General features: G+C 35.0%; 1 protein-coding gene and 1 long non-coding RNA gene across 3 annotated transcripts; one reads left to right on the top strand and one right to left on the bottom strand.

The window, feature by feature from the left end:
* The first annotated feature begins 1,600 nt into the window (after positions 1–1,600).
* LOC136207068 (uncharacterized) lies at positions 1,601–3,697 on the top strand. 2 transcript variants are annotated; one of them, XR_010676555.1, is made up of 2 exons: positions 1,601–2,279; positions 2,669–3,697. It is a non-coding gene; the product is annotated as an uncharacterized lncRNA (long non-coding RNA). The 2 variants fall into 2 exon arrangements; XR_010676554.1 differs by having other exon boundaries at positions 2,417–3,697.
* Positions 3,698–10,283: 6,586 nt separating this feature from the next.
* On the bottom strand, positions 10,284–12,318 carry LOC136206933 (scarecrow-like protein 23). The gene has a single exon (XM_065998145.1). The coding sequence runs from the start codon at positions 12,025–12,027 to the stop codon at positions 10,663–10,665; it is 1,365 nt and encodes a 454-aa protein (XP_065854217.1). The 5' UTR covers positions 12,028–12,318; the 3' UTR covers positions 10,284–10,662.
* Positions 12,319–13,999: the final 1,681 nt, after the last annotated feature.

Here is a 13,999-nt window from a genome sequence, read left to right as displayed (position 1 = left end):
AGGTTCTAAGAACATGTTGAGATTGGATAATTGCACCTAGGCAAGTGTCTCTGAGAGATAACTAATCCGTCTGATGACATAAGAGGTGTTGGATAACTGCGCATGATTATCAAACAATTATATCATTTAATAGTTTCAACAGCAGCAGGCGAAAGCACGAAGAGTTGGTTGACTGGGTTTTCCCTTAAACGGGTTGGGAAGGGTTATTCATGACCATAATGGTTGCTGTTTTGGAAGTTCTTTTATAATATGGGATGCGACAATTCCTTCCATGTTGAGGTTTGGGGTTTATTCTATAGGTTGCAGGAGGTCAAATCGAAAGAAATTCGGTTTCTTGAAGAGGAATCAGACTAAGCTTATTAATTGCATTCCGTCTTGTTCCATTTTGTTGAGCTCTTCTCAGAGTCTTATTCAGGAGATTCATAAGTTGGGTCGGTGTTTTGATAGCATTAACTGCACACATGTTTATTAGGAGCGAAATTGTGTAGCAGATAGATTTACTCATGTGTGATCTTGGGATTTTTGTACTGGAAACAGTTACTCCTTTTCTTGATAGTGTGTGGCATGGGATCTCGTTGGTGTTAGTTTCTCGCGTCAAATCCTAGGCTAGTTTTTTTTTCTTTTTATTGTTCTTTACTAATTTTTTTAAATAGTTTTAAGGGCAAAGTACGAAAAAAATGCTCGTGGTTTGTCTTGTTTGCAAATAGAGGTCCGTGGTTTAAAATTTTGTAAATAGAGGTATGTGGTATACTTTTTTTATAAAACAAAGTATTTAAATTAAACTTTTAAGTAATTGATAACAATAAGAGTTTTTTTTTTTTGTTTTTTTTCAATTACATTTATATATTGACAAAATACAGATCACAAAATCAAATTGCAACCGTGTAAAATGAACTTAAATATCAATTTAGTTCATAAACTGTCAGATTAGTAAAAAACGTAAAATTTCACCATATTATTTATTGTTTCGATTTAGAAAGTTGTTTTTTTCGGGGGTTGTGTTTTGCTGATATGTAAGAATAATTTTTTTTAGATAAAAACGTCTTTGGTTGTAATCGGAACTTAAATGTGTTATTGTAATACTTTGTTTTGTAAATAAAACATACTACAAACCTTTATTTGTAAACTTTTAAATCACATGCCTCTGTTTGCAAATTGGGCAAACCACAAGCATTTTTTTTTCGTACTTTTCCCTAGTTTTAACACTTATAATATTTAACATTTAAAATTCAGTATTTATTTTTTCAGCACATAATTTCTAATTTTATTAAACAACACTGTAGTTTATAATGTTTAATTTAAAACTTTAAGTTAAATATTTTGACTTATCAAAATATGTGATGTTTAACTTAATTGAACAATTTAAGTAGTTCAGAAATAATAATTATCAAACACACTTAAATTAAATAATTATTTAATATTTTAATTTAAATCATGAAGTGGGTTATCAAACGGACTTTAATGAAATTCTCTTTTTTTTCGGGCTTAAAAAATCAAGAGCTGCCCGAACTTGGTCCAAAAAACCGATTGACTCCCTAAGCTTATAAAATATCTCGTTAATCCATCTAAATTTGCTTAAAATAAGATGATTAACGCCCTAAATCGATGTGGAAGAACAAAAGAGGATTTGAACATATTGAAATATATATATATATCTCGTTATTCTCTGGTTTCCGATTTTGATCGATTGTTTCGCTTTGAATTTTCTGCTCGCTGCTGTTCATGTTCATCGTATCCTTCTGGTTTCTGATTTAAATTGCTTTGAATTTTCTGGTCGCTGCTGTTCATCTTATCCTTCTGGTTTCTGATTTAAATCGCTTTGAATTTTATGGTCGCTGTTGTTCATCTTCTTCTTCTGGTTTCTGATTTACAGTTAATTTCCACCTTCCAGTTTCCGATCAACTGTTTCACGTTAGATTTCTGGTCGGTTGTTCATCGTTTTTTTCTCTGGTTTCATCGACTATTTCATCTTATTTTCCGGTTCCTAATATCTGTTACGATTCCAATCGTCTATCCGATTTGTTTTGATTCCTAATCTCTGTTTTGATCTGTTTTTCCTCTTCTCTATTTTAACTGAAATGACAGAACTGAGATTTATTGACTTCGAAGTTTCTTCAGACTCCTCTCCATCTCTATCCGCGATGGCTAAATCACCGGCACCTCCACCAGAGTTATTCTTACCGGAATTACCTGTCTCTGCTTCGGTTCCTCCAACAACCAGACTTGTAACTTTTGGTCAGCCACAAACCATTGATTCTATGTCTCAAATGAACTCCAAGGTACATCGACCTAATTTTTCTGATCAAGTCCTATCTCCTACACCATTATATGATATGAATAATATGCGGTTTTTGACGAAAATACTTATAGCCATCGGTCCTCTTATGTTCAAGATGATCATATATACTCTCTACAGCTTACTGCAGCTGATAATCCTGGCACTGTGCTTGTTATAGTTCCTTTGATTGGTTCTAATTACATCACTTAGAGGCGAGCTATGTTATTGGCTCTCTCCACTCAGGAAAAACTCGATTTTGTGTTTAGTGATGACTTCACTCCTAGCAAAACCTCACCAGACTTTCATAAATGGCAACAAGCTGACTGCATGGTAATGTCCTAGATCCTAAATGCAATTTCTAAAGATTTTTGTGTTCTCTTCTTATGCTAGGACACTCTGGAAGGAACTTGAACAACGTTTCAGAGGCTTAAATGGTCCTCTCCTTTACCAATTGAAAAGAGAGATTAATGATTTTAGACAGGGAAATCTATCCATTGCGCTATATTTTACTAAACTTAAACGTTTATGGGATGATTTAGCCTACTTATGCCCTGTTTTTGTGTGTTCATGTAAAGCTTCTCACGTCTGTACTTGTTTAGCTGTGCAGAAGATGCATGAATCACATAATACAGATAAGCTAGTGCAATTTCTTATGGGCTTTCGCTCTAACTATTCTCCTGTTGTACATCAATTGTTGCTATTAAATCCTTTACCAAGTTTACAAAAAGCTTATCCAACGTTGCAAAATGTTGAGAAACAAAAGGAGGTCAATTCTGATCATGTTCAATTGGAGATTGCTGCTCTTGCTACAAAATCATCTGTTCCTACTACATCTAATAACTTACATGGTCAGAAAAGAGATTCAAGCAACAAGGCTGACAGGTTTTGTACTCATTGCAACAAGCCCGGTCACGAGAAGGATTCATGTTTCAAACTTCATGGGTTTCCTGAATGGTTTCAGGAGTTAAAAAAAAAAGAAAAACAAGAACTCTAAGACTCGTGCTAATCATGTTTCAATTCCAGGAGATACACCTTTGGACGGATCTGATTCTGAAAACAAGGAAAACATGTCTTCTAACTATACCATGCCTCATGGCTTTTCCCAACTGGTTCAGACTGAAGTTCAAAGAGTTATGAAAAACAAAAATTCCTTATCATTTGGTGATGAATATCCATCAAACTCCTCAATGCCTTTGGCAAACTTTTCAGGTTTTGCTGGTATATCTTCTAATTCTACTACTGATCATTCTACGTATTCTTCCAAATCTACTTCTCCTGTTTGGATTGTAGATACTGGAGCTACATCACATATGTGTAATATGCTTAACATTTTTACTTCTATTACTTCTATTACTTCTAATAATTGGGTTCATTTACCAGATGGATCCAAAAATAAAATTACACATGTTGGTTCTATTACCATAAATTCTGATTTTATACTTCAGAATGTTTTACATATCTCTACTGTTGCGAGATTTCCACAAGTGCACGGTTTCGCTTGTAGTAATAAAAGATATCGAACCCACATGGAACACTTTTTAATAAAAACTTATTTAATTCAGATTAAATTCACTTCTTTTAGGTTTAACTAGAAAATCGTTTTTGTTTGGTTTGGATGGAATATATTGTTATGACTTAGAATCCAATTCTGTCAACAGTTTGGATTACAATTACAGGAACTTAAGTTTAAGAATAAGAAGAATTCAAAACTCGCTTGCATAAAGCAAGAAAGCAACTTATAACTTTGATTAGATTATGAATATGTAACAACTTATCATTTAATGCAACTAACGGGCTTTGAACTGCAGACAATCTTTCTACGGTCGGAACATATTGCTACCTTAATCAAATTGGTGTTTTATGTTTGATAAGCCGAGCTATCGATCATATCAACCATAAATCCTAATTCTTTTAAATGTTCAACAAAGTTTCCATTGAAATATATTTTGTGTAAAAAGGTTTTTAATCGAAAACACCAGTTTATTACTTTAAAGAATATCGCTAGATTATACTTGAAAGTAACAACAGTAAGATATATATTGTATTGAAAAGATAATTTATTAATGAATTGTGAATCGTCACAAGTTAACAGAGAAGAAGAAACATGGATAGCAATTTAACTAATTTGAGTTCCGGGTTGTCAATCCTTTCCTCAAACTTCGTAGGTTTGTCAGCCCCTGGGGTGCTTCAGCTGCTAGTTCTTCTCGCTGAATCCTCGAAATAGAGATCGCTGAATCCACTACAGAATGTAAACTCGTCTTCGAACAATTCTCGAACTTAAACTAATGAAACTGTGTTTATATCTAAACTAATGAACAACTTGTATACAACAAGTTTGCTTTTACAGATTTGAAAAACTAAATCTAACTATCTAACTCTCTTCTGAATTAGAGTTTCTTCAACAAAATATCCAACTCTTGTTTCTGAAAATGTATGCTCTATTTATAATTGCTGAAAGGTTTTATATGAAGTGTCGTATTCGCTGGTGAAGAGTCGTTTCTATCCGGACGAACATGCGTGTTGTTTTGAATTAAAACATGTGAAATCTGTGCAGGAAAGTTGCTGTTTCTGTCAAGATTCTTGGAATCTCGGTCGCAGCTTTGGGTTGAGGGAGAACTATGCACGAACACGCGTTTTCATGTCTGAAACACGCGTGTCGTGACCGAGATATTGGGAATCTCGGTCGCGATAGAGACTTTTGTCTCCGTTCGTCGATCGTTTCCCAACTCTTCGTTTCGGTCTCTAAATTGTACGTGCCTTTTAGCTTGTAAATGTTATTTCTCTCTCGTTTTTGCTCCGTTTTAGCTATTATTTGGATTTTACCAAATAATTAAGTACCTTGCACAATAGAAACAAATATAGACGTAAAAGTATTCTAAATAAATATAATTAGCATGATTTCAATATGAAACTGATGTAATTATTGATGTTATTTTGGGCTTATCACCTACTTTTACTCATAACTTGTTATCGGTTGGAAGTTTAATACATGATTCTCATTTCGTTCTCCATTTCCCCCTCATTTTTGCTTATTTCAGGCCCCTCAGTCTGATCATGCTGTTGATGTCGATTTTTTTCAAAGAGGCTTATACTACCTTACAGCTCAATCTTTTGATCCTACCACTATAGTCACTTATGTTTGTAATAAAGTTGACAATACTCCATCTATTTTCCCTACGTTACCACTTACTAATGTTGTTCATGACACTGATATTGTCTTTTTGTGGCATCATCGATTAGGGCATGCTTCGGCATCCAAATTAGCACATATTTCAGTTGTTCCTCCCGTTTCACATACTATGTCATAAAATATTTGCCCTATGGCTAAATAACACCGTCTTTCCTTTTCCCGTACTGATATATCCACTACTTTACCATTTCAATTGTTATATATGGACCTTTGGGGACCTTATAAATTAGCTACCCTTACGAGAGCTAAATATTTTATGTCCATTGTTGATAATTACACACGTGCTACTTGGACTATTCTTTTAAGTGATAAAAGTCAAGTGTTTAATGTCATTAAGTCATTTGTTGTCTTAATTGAAAATCAATTTAATACCAAAATTAAACAGATTCGGACTGATCACGGAACAGAATTTCTTAATCACAATTGTCAAATTTTTTTGTCAAATCAAGAAATTTTTCATCAAAAATCTTCGGTTTATACCCCTCAACAAAATGGGATCGTTGGACGTAAATATAAACATTTACTTGAAATAACACGTGCATTATTATTTCACGCATTCCTTCCTAAAAAGTTTTGGGGGTGAAGAACTTTTAACCGCTACTTATCTCATTAATCTACTACCAACTCCATTATTGGGTTGGAAATCTCCTTACGAAAAATTACATGACACAAAACCAAATTATTCTTTTCTTAAGGTTTTTTGTTGTTATTGCTTTGTTTCTAATCTTCAACCATCCCGTGATAAATTGGATCCTCGAGCATTTCTCGGTATTTTTGTCGGTTATGCTTTAGATCATAAAGCGTATAAAATTTATAATATTCAAACAAATAAAATCATTATCTCCCGTGATGTTGTGTTCAATGAAAATTTTTCCCACATGCTTCAAATCGTTCCAATTCAAATTCTATACAAATTGAATCTACTACATTTCCTGTTACCAATATTATACCTTGTATACCATCTAATATTACTACAATACCAATTCTTACTACTAATACACCCCTACACCAATCATACCTCACATTATTAATTCTACTCCTACTATTTCGGCCCCCACCTCTTCTACACCTATCAATTCATCACCCATTATTCCTCCCATTGAGACCACCATTTTACCATCTGATGTCTCTCCTCCTAATACTTCTAATTCATCACCTTTTTCTTCACTACATGACAAATCTCTTACCACTAATCTTCCGTATATTTCCTCTTTTGTCCTTTATCTACTCATAATTCTCTATCTATTCAACCCATTATCTCTTCTTCACAAAATTTGGAGTTACATAATTCTCCTACTCTTCCACGACGTTCTCACTTTGGAAGACCAATTAAAACCCCAGTATGGCTTTAAGATTTTGATACTACTTCCCCTAATTCCTCTTCTCATGTTTTAATTTTACCTCCATTTAGCCAACTCCATTATGCTTTTATTTCCAGACTTAACACATCTATTGAACCTACCAGTTATAAACAGGCTGCTTCTAATCCACAATGGCTTCAAGCTATGGATGTTGAATTAAAAGCATTAGAAGATAGTAATACTTGGGACATTACCTCTTTACCTCATGGAAAGAAAGCTATTTCCACTCGTTGGATTTTTCGCATTAAACATAAACCTGATGGTTCAATTGATCGATATAAAGCCCGTTTAGTGGCCCATGGTTAAAACCAAATCCAAGGTATTGATTATTTAGAGCGTTTTTCTCCGGTAGCCAAAGTTGTCACCATTCGATTCATGATTGCCATTGCTGCCGCTAAAGCTTGGCCCATTCATCAAAATGATATAAATAATGCCTATCTCCAGGGTTTCGTGGACGAAGACATCTACCTCCATCCTCCGGATGGGTATCTAAAGGTTAAACCCGGCCAAGTATGTAAACTATGGAAATCTCTCTACGGTCTTAAACAAGCGGATCGTCAATGGAATAAGGAATTCACATCTCAGATTCTTTCTTTTGGTTTTACCCAAGCTTCTTGTGATCATTGCTTATTCACTTATACCCAAACAAATATTTTCATTGTACTTATCGTTTACGTTGATGATATCCTCATTACCGGTAACTCCGAGGAGCTCATTTGTCACGTAAAAGATCACTTACATTCTCTTTTTACTATTAAGGATATTGGTCCTGCTAAATACTTCTTAGGGATTGAACTTGCTCGTGATAAAACATGCATATTTTTATCCCAACAAAAATATATTTCTGACTTGCTTTCTGATACGGGTTTAGCTTTCGCTCACCCTTCTCCATGTCCAATGCAATCTTGTAAATTTGGACCCCTCTCTTGGCACTCCTATTCCCTCACCCGATCAGTATCGAAAGCTTGTTGGACGATTACTTTATTTAAACTTCACTCGCCCCGACATTGGTTTTGCAGTTCAACAACTTAGCCAGTTTATGCACCAACCATGTTCTCATCACCTTGAGGCATTGTTCTATCTTTTGCACTACCTAAAAGGCATACTTCACTATGGTTTATTCTATGGCGTCAATTCGGATTTTCGACTCATAGCTTATTGTGACACTGATTGGGGCAAGTGCAAAGAAACATGCAGATCCATTGGTGGTTACTGCATTTTTTTCGGAAAAGCTCTCATTTCTTGGAAGGCAAATAAACAACCTACGGTTAGTAAATCTTCCGCTAAAGCTGAATATCGTAGTATGGCGACTACCAGTTGTGAACTTATATGGGTTTCATATTTATTCCGCGAATTTCAAATTTCGCTTCCCCTACCTATACAACTACATTGTGATAGTCAAGCCGCTATTCACATTGCTTCTAATCCGGTCTTTCATGAACGAACCAAACACTTGGATATCGATTGTCACCTTGTTCGTGATCACATTACTTCAGGATTTCTTTCTACCCCACATATTTCTACCAAACTTCGACTCGCTTATTTACTTACAAAACCTTTACCCGCAGCGACGCTTCATTTTTTCTTCCCAAACTGGGTCTCATTTTCTCACAGCCTCCAGTTTGAGGAGGGGGTATTAATTTATTTAGTATTGATGTAATTACACAATCATATAAAGGGTAAAATAGTAATTAGGCATTGTAAAGGATAGTATAAATACATGTAAATAATATCATAATCAATAAGAGTGTTTTATTATATTTTACTATTGTCTCTCTTCTCTTTATGTTTTATTAGTCTTTTTTGTTTTTTTAGACCTTTTTTGCTTTCTATAGTCTTTTTTGTCAATTTGTGGATCATATATAAGGATGGCAACGAGTAGGGGTGCACACAAAAATCTGGAAAACTGAAAAACCGAAAAACCAAACGGAAACCAAACCGAAAATAAGGTTAACCGAAACTAATGGACTAGTGTACGGTTTTTAATTTTAAAAATAGCGGTTAATGGTTACGGTTACGGTTTCTTGATTCCAAAAACCGCGGTTAACCGAAACCGACCGAATGTCAATTAAATATTAAAAAATATATATAAATAAATTTATTTGTATGGGTAAACAATAATTTAGTCCCTATAGTTTTTCATAACTCATTAATCAATCCACTATTTAATTATAAGGTCTCTAAATTTTTTCATTTTTAATGGTTTAGTCCTTCTATCAAATATTAACATCAAATGAGATAAAAATATGTAAATAACTCTCAGTTAATTTGTGTTTCTCTAATTTCAGTTTATACGATTTCTTTTTCTTTTATGTTTCTGGATATAGAAACAAGGATAAAATTTTATTACTTGTTTTCCAAAGTTTTATAGCCAGAAGTTTTATTAGGGGTAATTTTGTCTTTTTTTATCCGTTTAATTGTTTTTTAAGACATTTTTAAACGAATATTTGATATAGGGACTAAATAATTTAAGGGAATCAAAACTGAGGGATCATATAATTATTTTAAATTCAGAGACTAATTAGTGTATTATGTAAAACCATAAGAGTTAAATAATTAGTGTATTATGTAAACCACACAGGCATAATGCACATACATCTCCCTCTTCACAGTTAATCTCTTCAACTCGCCATTGACTCGTCGTTTCCCTCATAATAAAAATTAGAATTCTTTTATTATTTTTATTTTTATTTACCAATGGTTAGAAACCGAAATAAAAGGTTAACCAACCGAAATAATTGGTTAACCGATTAGTGGTTAACCGAATTTAATGATTAACCGACCGAATTAACCTTAATAGACTGGTTAACCGACCACGTGCACCCCTAGCGATGAGTACTGTATCTGTGGGTACCCGACACGATCTGATCCTAATGGGACTATCCATACCCTATATAAAAAGATATAAGACGGGTATGGAATCAAAACCATTACTGTTATGGTAATGAGACGAGTAGGAATACCCACAGGATACTGTTTCCCATCATAACTCTTTTATATATTAAAAAATGTTATTGTTTTTTAGACCTATAATGTTAGGTTTGAACTCATGAAATGATACCATTGTGCTATTTTATTCTTATTGATTAAAGTTCAATTTATTCAACTGTTAGATAGATGATTTATTCAATTTATACTTTGTTAAATTTATAATATTTTTTGTTTTATTTATTGATTATTAACGAGTAAAGTTACTCACACCGGTATCCATGAATTAAATGAGATGAATATTGGATGTAAAGTTAGAGTAATGGAACGAGTACTGATAACTAAAAAATAAACGGGTAAGAGTTTGAGATTGACACTACCTGCGGGTACCCATTATAATCCCTAATCATATATCGGTTTTAGTTCTTATGTGACGTTTTTCTTACCATTTTCTTTTTTTTATAATTATTGTTTTTTCATCTAACGATAAGCATTTTCATAACAAAAATAAATAAAAAATACTACCTCTAATTTTTTATATATATGCATAGAAATCTAAAATAAAGTACATTTTAAAGAAATACAAAAAAACAATTTAAATAAAATCCAGGACAATTTTTCCTCCCTTCAAAGAATTACAACAAAATGAATAGAAGAAATTCATTTGACCAAAAGGATCATCAAATAAAATAAAATTTCCTCTATTCACTTATTAATACAAATGACTGAAATGGGAAATCCTCTCCACTTTCTCCTGCAACCACCACTGTTATCATCACTATCTTTTTTTTTTTTGTTTTCTTCTCAAATTACAGTTCCGGTCACTCCAATGATTGATCCCATTGATTTCATCAATCAATAAAAACAATTCTATAATAATCTCTTCTGAACTCGATCAAAGTAATTCAATCGGACGGCCGCCATGCAGAGGCGGTCAACAAAGACAAATCTTTCCATCCTAATTTCAAACACCCATTTTCTTCCTCCACTAATCTATACCCTTTCCAAGGGAACATACCTAACAACAAACTCGCTTGTGCTGCCGGGTTTCCTCCGAGTGAAACCGGTTCAAACCCGACTCGTTTTAACTCATCTCCCCATCTCTCCACTTTCACTTCTCCGGTCCTTTTCGGTCCACCTACCGCTACAATATTTCTAATCTCGCATCCAAACAACTGCTGCTCCACCGTGTGTCTCTCTACACTATCTGCACCCAATCCATCCCCTAATGCATCAAATAATGCACTGTAATAATGCAATGCCTCGACGAATCGCCCGAGAAAACTACCGGCGTGAGTCAAATCTTGTTCGACGGTTGTGATCAATTTCGGCCTTAGCAAAGTCAACAATCGTAACGTTCCTAAATCGCTTCCGGTTATATCGTATAGACAATGATGCATCCAGTGTACCACAACTGCTTCTCGTGGCCTTATCCCGAGTTGACTCAGGTCGTTTATGTTTCCGATTTTGCCCTCCACTGGATGGAACTCGAATGGTAGACCGAGTAAGCTTGCGAAATCTGCTAGTCTTCTCCCTGTTGATTCAAGTAACTCCGAGGAGGATCCGAACCCGGTTATTCTCATGGATCGGATCTTCTTCGACCTTGAAGCGAGTATGTGGAACAATCCAGGCCATTGAAGACCTTGCATGATATCGAGATCGATTACGTGTACTCGATCCTCACCGTCTAACGCTTGGAAAATCGCTTGATTAGCAGTGAAGTGAGAAAACTTTATCAACGGACTTATCGAATTGTAGGACTGAAAAGCGTTGAAGATTTTCTGCGACTGAGTTAGCGTTAGCGATTTAGATGTTAAAGGCGAGTAAGTACCTAAGCAGGAACTCACAACACGCGTTTGGAGAGCGTGAGCAAAGTAGGATCCAACTCGCTCCGGCGATGACCCAAACGGAGACGAAAGCTCGGAGATCTCCGGGAGAAGATCAGCAGCTTCATCAAGATTATCCATGGCAACACATTCAGCGCACTGTAGCAAGAGACCAAGGAGCTTCAGCCCTGTAGACTCAGTAGAATCTTCCTCAACAACACCACTCTTATTATCGCTAGAAACAGTCGTTGTTGTAGCTTCCGCGGAGAAATTCGGTCGTTTCGCGGCAGGATCATCGGTACCAGTAGCGCCAGATGAGTCACCGGCAGTCACGGTGTTCTCTCTGTCACCGCGCTTCGTCTTCATAGAGGAGGAAGAAGAGCTGATTCTGGTATTGATAAGAGCGGAATTGAGTGGAGATTGAGGAATTAAGCTCTGAAGCATGATAGAGAATAAAGAAAAGGTAAAGAAGTTGCAAAAGAAAGGGGACAAAAATCGTTGAACAAGGACAAGAGAAGTACGATTGAAAAGCTGCAAAGATGACAGAGAGAAGAAGAAGGAAGGAAGGAAGGAAGGGTGAGGATCTGTTTGGGAAGAGAGAAAGTGAGGGAAAATTAAATTAATTGAGAAAAGGCAGATTACTTTTTGTTATCAAAGGGAGGGAAATGAAAGTGATGGACTATTTTGTAATTAGGTGGTCCGTTTGGGGATGTCGTTAGGTGCGTTTTATTTAGAGGAGGGATTAGGAAGGAAATAATAGTTAATTATTTTTTAAAAATTATATTAATAATAATTAAAGACGTCATTGGATTCTTGGGATTATGTTTTGGGTAAAACTAAGGCATTTGTAATTTGTCCTATTGTGGAAGGATGTTGACTTGTCTAATTATTAATTAGGTTTAATTTCAAATAGGGAAAATTACAAAAATGGGTCAAATGGAAGACTCATTTACATATTTAACCCATTTACTCAACCTACTACATGTCTAGACTGATTTTGTGTGATTTTTCTATAACACCTCTAACCTTCCCACTTCCCCAAACGCGAACGGTCTCTCCCCTCTTCTCTTTGGTTGCGCGAAACGGTGGCAGCTCCTCCATTAATGATTCTCCATTAATGATTCCAAGACTTTTGATCTTCCTATCTTCCTTTAAATTGCACGAAATCTGCATCATTTCTCCAAATCACAATGTATTTCTCTTCTTCCTCCCTTCATCTCTTGATTCTACAACTTCCTAATCCTAGAAAACGAAGCCATGGTTCTTCATCTTCCATTTCCTGCTCATTCAAAGAAATGGTGATTCTACGTTATTTTTATTGTTTTTCTCAGTTTATCATATTGGGTTCGTCGAAAAATGTAAGTATATACTGTTTTTTCTGCGTTTTTTCGGACCAATCCACTTAGCATATGCGGTTTTCACGAAGTCTTCGGGGAGAAATTTATCGATTTAACTTCGCGAAATGATGATTACGCGAAGTTTGCGAGGTAATTCGATAAATTTCTCTCGTAGACTCCGCGAAATCATCGTTTCACGAAGTCAAAGCGTCACATTCCTCCTCGCAGACGTCGCGAAATCATTGATTCATTAAGTAAAATCACCCTCTTCCTTGCACATTTATGTTCGCATACTTAGCGAATCATCGTTTCGCGAAGCCAAATCTTCATTTTTTCCTAACTAACATGATTAAATTTTTCTGAAGGTGGTTAAATACATAATATTTATTCCTGGAAGCCAGCGTGTTAGGGTGCCATGAGAGACATTCATTCAAAAACGCCTAGACTTCCAACCATTGGTCGTGAATAAGAGCTTACACCGTGGGACACATCCATCCATGTGGTGAATATGAGTCTATGTATAATGAAGTGATTTGTTATGAGTTTATTGTGGTAATCTTGTTGTAAATTTTGATAATGTTATGATTTTAATGTTAGAATCCATTGTTGTTTGACATTTTTTTGTTATATACCACTTCGCGAATTAGCTTCAAAACACATTCAGGCTTCGCATATGCTAATTAAATTCATCAACTAAACCAAACATTAGCTTCGCAGGCTTCACATATGCTAATTAAATTCATCAAGTAAACCCAAACATTAGCTTCACAGGCTTCGCATAATATCGAATCTGCGAAGTCAGGCGGGAGAGAGAGAGGCGCGCGTAAATATTGAGGGTATTATAGGAAAGTCACACAAAATCAGTCTAGATATGTAGTAGATTAAATAAATGGGTTAAATATGTAAATGGACCTCCCATTGACCTAGATTTGTAATTTTCCCTTTCAAATAAAATTTCTGTAGTTTCACGTTTTTATAGTTCGGTGTTTGTTTCACGTTTTTATAGTTCGGTGTTTTTTTATAACAAAACAAACTTTGTAGTTTGCATAATTAACAGAATCAATACAAATAACTTTAAC

Source organism: Euphorbia lathyris, chromosome 9, assembly GCF_963576675.1.
Source record: "Euphorbia lathyris chromosome 9, ddEupLath1.1, whole genome shotgun sequence".
Classification (NCBI taxonomy): Eukaryota; Viridiplantae; Streptophyta; class Magnoliopsida; order Malpighiales; family Euphorbiaceae; genus Euphorbia; species Euphorbia lathyris.
The sequence above is the reverse complement of the archived record's forward strand: the minus strand, read 5'-3'. Positions and strand labels throughout refer to the sequence as shown.